Genomic DNA, 6,436 nt, shown 5'->3' with positions numbered 1-6,436 from the left:
TGCTCCCTCCTTTCTGATAATTTATTATTGGCCAGGACCCTCTTCCCCCGTCATTCTCCCTGGAGTCCCTGGAGCCAGAGGGCGGCAGAAGCTCCCCCGCAGCCCCCGGCGCATGTGGGTTCAGTGTGAGTCACAGCTTGCTTTGAAGAAAACATTAGCATCTTAACATCAAGCAAATTAATGACTGAAATACAGCCATGGGTTGTTTTGCCCCAGAACTGCAGCCAGAGCCCAGTTAATCATTAGGGCACGTGGACAGTGACCTGGGGCACCCTGCTGTAAGGAATTTCAGGCACCTTTGGAATCAGTTGGGAACAAACCGAGGTTTCCACACGGACTCTGTGTCTAGTGTGCAGAATGCCAAAGAGTCCGACTTCTGCTGAGGTCAGCGACACCCTCAAGGGAACAGGTGACAGTGGGCAAGCGGGGCTCTGCTTTCAGCGAAGGGAGGTCCAGGCCATTGCACGGGCCACCAGGTGGCTGGTGAGGTGGGAGGAACGTCCTGTGTTTATTTGATCCTGTGTATTTCAATGGGTTGGGTCTGGGAGCACGCTCTGCCTGGGCGCGTTTGCATGGATGCTTGTGCACAACTTTGCTTTGGGTGTAATTGATGCACATTTGTTTCATGTAGCCATGAGTGGGACCAACCAGTGCGTGTGACTGTGTACATGTGTTGTGAGAATGTCTCCCTCTGATCCAGGGTGAGCCTGGGGCTGAGTTCAATCTCCTTTGAGATGTATATAAAAGAGGAGATGGTGTGTACACTACGTGTATGTGTGTATGTGTGTGTGTGCATGTGTGTTTGCAGGGTGAAGGTGTATGCCTGTCTGTGAGGTGGCGGTGTGCAAATCATTGTGCACACATGGGTGCAGCAAGTATACAGATTTATGCACAAGGGCGGGTTGCATGTGGTTGCACATCTGTGTGAAGCACGAGTATGTGTGCAGGGCGTGCCTACTCACACTTATTCAGGCGCCCGTGTTACATCTGTGTGTGTGTGTCTGTGGAGTAAGTGTGGCAGAAGGATGCCTGGGGGATGGGCGTACAGGTGTGTACAAGTGTGCATGCCCATTGTGTGCACAGAATGTGCCTGCCTGCGCCCTTTGGGGCCCCATGCCTGCAAGTCACAGAGGCAGCAGCTTGCTGAGCGTGTTATGACATGTTTATAGGTCTCTCAACCTTAATGCATTTTAAATTTCCAACCCAAGGCAGTCCCTGTGGATTGCGCAGCCATTTGTTTCTTGCTCTGCTTTAAAAAGAAAGTTTCCAGAGTAAGGTCCCTCCTGCCTCCAACCTGGCAGTGCCACCTGGCCCCCGGGATGCGGATGGGGGGGACCCAGAGACAGCGTGGGTGGGTGGGGCACCGCGGGGAGCTGAAGAGAGGGCCTGTGAGTGTGGCGAATGGGCCGGGTTGCTGGAGGGCAACAGGAAGGATGAGGTGAGAGGAGCAAGCCCTCTCCTCCCCAGGCAGGTGGGACATCAAGGCCCAGTCTCCTTTGCGCACCCTCTTTCTTCTCTGTCTCCTGAGGGTTTGCACTTGACACCCCCCCCCCCTTCCATGGCCAGCTTGACTCCTGGATGCTTGGGGGTGGGGGAGCACCTACTGATGCTGCTCTGGGCATCCTTCCTGTATTCCTTGACAGTCACGCATGCCCGCCCCTGAGTTGCTGTGTGATGTCTCCTGTCTCCGCTGAAGCCCACAGTGTCAGCTGTCCCCCCCACTCCCCCGTCCCCACAGAAGGGGTGGCTGAGGCTTGCTTGTCGCTGGGGCTCCCTTGAGGGCCAGGGGAGGGGGGCGGCTGCTGACTCAGCTGCTTGCAGGGACCCACGGAGGAGGGAGGCAACAGCCCCTAAACTTCACCTTGTGTTTATGGAGGCCCCTCATACCAGGTCCCAGGCATGAGGCCGCTGGGGTCATCCCGAGTTACCCAGTGACACAGAAGATGTCCTCTTTTGAATGTGCACTGAACCCTGACTCCCTGAGCCCAGAGTGTGCTCAGGCTAGTTCCCCCACCCAGACTCCCTTTGTTCTTTAGGCCAAGGGCTCCTGCAGGCCTGCCTCCCCTCCTGCAGGCAGGCTGGTGCCTAAGGCTGTGTGTAGAAGGGGCGCTGGCTCCCCTTGGGTCCTCTGCGCCCTTTTATATCACCTATCTAGAAAGGGCTCTCACTTCCCAGCCACTCAGGTCTCATGTGAAGCAGCGATTTGTCATACTGATGGTTTCCAGCCTTGAGTTGGGTGTGGGCTGAGCTGGTGCAGAAGCAGAGGCTGGGGTCTGCAGGCTCTGGGGCTTCTTTCTTGATTCCTTTGGTCAGCAGTAGACCCGAAGGAGCCCACACTCAGGCAAGGGCTAAATCTCCATCTGGGTCCCCATTGCAGTGTGGGGCTTCCTAGGCCTGGCTTGTAGTATCTTTTAAACCAGCCCCAGAGGAATCTCCTCTGTACATCGAGGAGGGAGAAGGCAAAGGAAGGTCCCCAGCGAGAAGCTAAGCACGCAGAGTCTGGAAGCCTTGCCTATCTTAAGGCCAACTTGTTGACGTTTTTTTTTTTTTAAAGAAAATGGCAGGCTGGGCAAGGTGGTGCACACCTGTAATCGCAGTACTTGGGAGGCTGAGACAGGAGGATTGCACAGATTCGAAGCCAGCTTGGCCACTTAGTGAGGCTCTCAGCAGCTTAGTGAGACTCTGTTTCCAAATAAAATATAAAACAGGTGTGGAAGTGTAGCCCAGAAGTAGAAGGCCCCTGGGTTCCATCCCCAGTAACACACACACACACACACACACACACACACACACACACACACACACACAAATGGCTTTATAGCCACGTATGGAGGGGCTCACCTATAATTCAGTACTTGGGAGGCTGAGATAGGAGGATGGCAGGACCATCAGCAACTTAGCAAGACTCCGTTTCAGAGTAAAAAAGAAAAGGACTGGGGAAGGGGCATAGCCTGGAGGTAGAATGTCCCTGAGTTTACTCCCCAATTAAAAAAAAAAAAACGGCTTTATAAAAATCCTCTGTCTAATTATGGTGAGGTTGCAGGGTGGCTTAGCTGCTGAGCATGGACTCCAGAGCTGACGGCCTGGCTTGGCTCCCCTGGCCAATCCTATTCCCATCCCTCTGTGGTGGAGATCATGAGAGTATCTACTTCCTAGTCATGGGAATCAGATGAGTCCACACAAATAAAGGATTTACGACAATTCTTGGCACGCAGCAGGCATAATACAGGCACCATCATCATTATGATTGTTAAACATTTTAACAATACAGAAATAAGCAAAATTCACACCAAAGACTACCACCCAGGGAACCTTCTTCCAAGACATCTCCCTTTAGGCTGAAGCACATGGAGTTTTATATAAATGTGATTTATAATAAGCATTGTTCAGACACTCCCCCCCGCCCCACTTAACCACTTCGTGGAGAATTTTCCCTATCGGTCTACATAGATCTACTTCATTCTTTGAAAATTAATATTAACGAGCTACAATTTATTGGCCTAATCTATCACTGACTGGTGGGTGTGAAGACTGTTTTCAATTTCTCACTATGATAAACAACACTGTGGGCATATGTTATGCATATGTCTTCTTGCATTCGGTCCATCTCCTTGGACTGAATCAAAGGGTTTACGCTTTGCTATGTATGGCCAAGCTGCCCTTTGGAGAGGTTGGAACAATTTATACTCTCTCTGGCCTCTATCTATGATGTCTTTTTGTGAACCCATTTCCTTTAGATTCTGGGTCTTCCAGCAGGTCTACCCTGTGCCTGAGATGGGGCAACTTGAATGCAGAAGATTTTATATATATATATTTTATATTAGTCCATGAGATGGTGAGCTGCTGGGAAAGTGTAGCCACCCAGGCACTTCCTGACCAGCTGCGGCGGTACACGGTGCAGCCGCTGCCGCTCCCTCTACAGCAGGAAGGGCGAAGCCTGAGGAAGCCTGTTGAAAAGTGACTTTGATGAATGTTCGGCGTTGTTCTCTCCCGGCTGCAGATTGAAGCAGCCAGGTTGATTTTGCATGCAAGCAGCGACTCGCAGTGACAGATTGCCCTTTTCAAAGATGGCCGCGACAATCGCTGCGGTCCCCCAGGCGGCTGTGCAGGGGCCCTGCTGTGTCCCATTCAGAGGTGGTCTCTGACTCCCTGTTTTTGGATCTGGGTTGGCTTGGGGCTGCTTTGGTCAATAGAATCTGATAGAAGCCGTGCCCTTCCTAATCCCTGGACCACACATTTGAGAGCAAAATGAAACTGTGGTTGTTTAACTCCACTATGTTTTGGGGAATTTGTTACATGATCGGAAAAACTGGAACACTGAGCCACTGCACTGGGGAGACAGTCCAGCAACACAAAACACTGTCAACCAACGCGTACCTAAGAATTGACTGGGGCTTTTCTTTTTTTTTTTTTCCCCAGGATGTGAAGAGATCATGTTTGAGAAACTGGGGGGAAAATCACTCTATAAACTATGTAGTATGTGATAAGAACCCACACTTTATACTATAAAAACCTGTCTACACACAGTAGTTAGTTGCAAAAAGCCATTTGGTCTTCTCTTGGCTCAGAGAAATCAGACTTCTGTAATTATTAGCAACCTTCAGCTCTTCTGCGGGGCGGGGACCTTGTTCTCGCCCTCCAGCTCCTCCACCCCGGCCTGCGTCATGAGGTCCGCGATGTTCTTCTCCAGGTCGTCAATGCGGCTGCTCATGTCATCAATTCGCCCAATGATCTGGTCGGACATGGCCTGAAATTTATCTTGCATCTGCTGCAGAAGTGTCTGGACCACCGAGGTGAGGTCCTGTACGGTCTTGGGGTTGGTCTCGGCCATCTCCCCGGTTCCCAGCTTGGCGGCGAGTCGCAGCCCGTCACCGACCTACTTCCGTTTGTCTGACTGGGGCTTTTCTTAATGGTGCTGATTCTTGGGCTCCACCTCCAGAGGACCTCATTCATTACACTTAGCGTGGGGCTGGGAAGCTGCATTTGTGTGTGTGTGTGTGTGTGTGTGTGTGTGTGTGTGTGTCTGTGTGGTATTGGGGATTGAACCCAGAGGCATTCTCTGAGCTACATCCCCAGCCCTATTTTATTTTATGTTTTATTTTTATTTTTTGTGGTACTGGGGATAGAGCCTAGGGGGCATTCTACCTCTGAGCTAACCCCCACACCTATTTTTTATTCTTTATTTTGAAACAGGGTCTCACTGAGTTGCAAAAGGCCTCACTAAGTAGCTGAAGCTGTCCGCAAACTGCAGTCCTTCTGTTTCAGACTCTCAAATGCTGGGATTACAAGCGTGTGCCACCACGCCCGGCTTCCGTATTCTATTTTGAAACAGGTTTTCACTAAGTCATGAAGGGCCTCGCTGAGTTGCTGAGGCTGTCCATGAACCTGATCTTCCTGTCTCAGCTTTTCAAATATGGGGATTACAGATGTGTGTCAAGGTGCCTGCTGGCATGTGCATTTTTAAACCAATGTGCAGGCAAGGGCCTCTGGGATGGTGCATAGAGAAGACCTGGCCTGGCCGTTACAGCCCTGGGAGAGCTCTGCAGGCAGGTTTGCATTCAGGGCAAGGGCCAGTGGCAACATTGCCCCACAGAGGTCACAGCTTCTGTCTGCTCCCCACCCACCCATGTGCACAGTTGGTGGAAGAGCAAGGCACCCCTTTGTCAGGCTGAGATGCCGTGCCTGGGTAGTGGTGCAACAGAGGGGAAGTGGAATCCCCTGATGTGTCTTGGGCAAGCCACTTCTCTCTTAGCCTCAGTTTTTCCACTAGTAAAATGAGAGGTTAGAAGACCCAGGTGGGCTTGTGATGGCTTCTGCCAGCTTCTTCCAGCCTGTCTATCATGATGGAGATGATAAGAACATATTAACTTTTGGGCAGTGTTGCCAGGTATGCTGGGTCGAGTTGGATTCTGAGGTAGAATCTAGACTCAGTGGGAAGACTAGCGATGTCTCTGTGCTAGATTTGCGATGTCTGCCCTGGTTGTGGCATGGGCGGTGGCCTGGCTTGTCATACCCCATCAGATGGAAATCGTCTGTTTATATAGCAGAACTTCAGCTGCTCAGGTTAACACTGCTACAATGTTTGCTTTATCCATACACCAGCTTCTTGTGTGTATGTGTGTGTGCATTCGAGAGTTGAACCCAAGGGCATTCTACCTCCCAGCTACATCCCTGTCCCTATTTTATACCTTTTATTTTGAAACAGGGTCTCGCTAAGTTGCTGAGGACCTCACTAAGTTGCTGAAGCTGGCTGTGAACCTGTGATCGTTCTGTCTCAGCCTCCCAAGTACTGGGATTACAAGCATGCACCACCACGCCTGGCTGATTATTTTAAATTAATAGTTCTTGTCAGGAATCCAAGTACTTGGGAGGCTGAGACAGGATGATCTTGGGTTTCAAAGCCCATCCTCAGCAATTTAGTGAGACCTTGAGCAAT

General features: G+C 51.0%; 1 protein-coding gene across 1 annotated transcript; it reads right to left on the bottom strand.

Moving 5' to 3' along the window:
• Nucleotides 1–4,600: 4,600 nt before the first annotated feature.
• On the bottom strand, nt 4,601–4,831 carry LOC308260900 (heat shock factor-binding protein 1-like; the record flags this gene model as incomplete). The annotated part of the gene is made up of 1 exon (XM_080692525.1): nt 4,601–4,831. One exon carries the CDS (start codon nt 4,829–4,831, stop codon nt 4,601–4,603), a length of 231 nt encoding a protein of 76 aa, XP_080548651.1.
• Between the last annotated feature and the right edge of the window lie 1,605 nt (nt 4,832–6,436).

The sequence above is a fragment of the Muscardinus avellanarius genome (genome assembly GCF_963383645.1).
Source record: "Muscardinus avellanarius genome assembly, chromosome: 3".
In the NCBI taxonomy this organism is placed as follows: Eukaryota; Metazoa; Chordata; class Mammalia; order Rodentia; family Gliridae; genus Muscardinus; species Muscardinus avellanarius.
The sequence above is the reverse complement of the archived record's forward strand: the minus strand, read 5'-3'. Positions and strand labels throughout refer to the sequence as shown.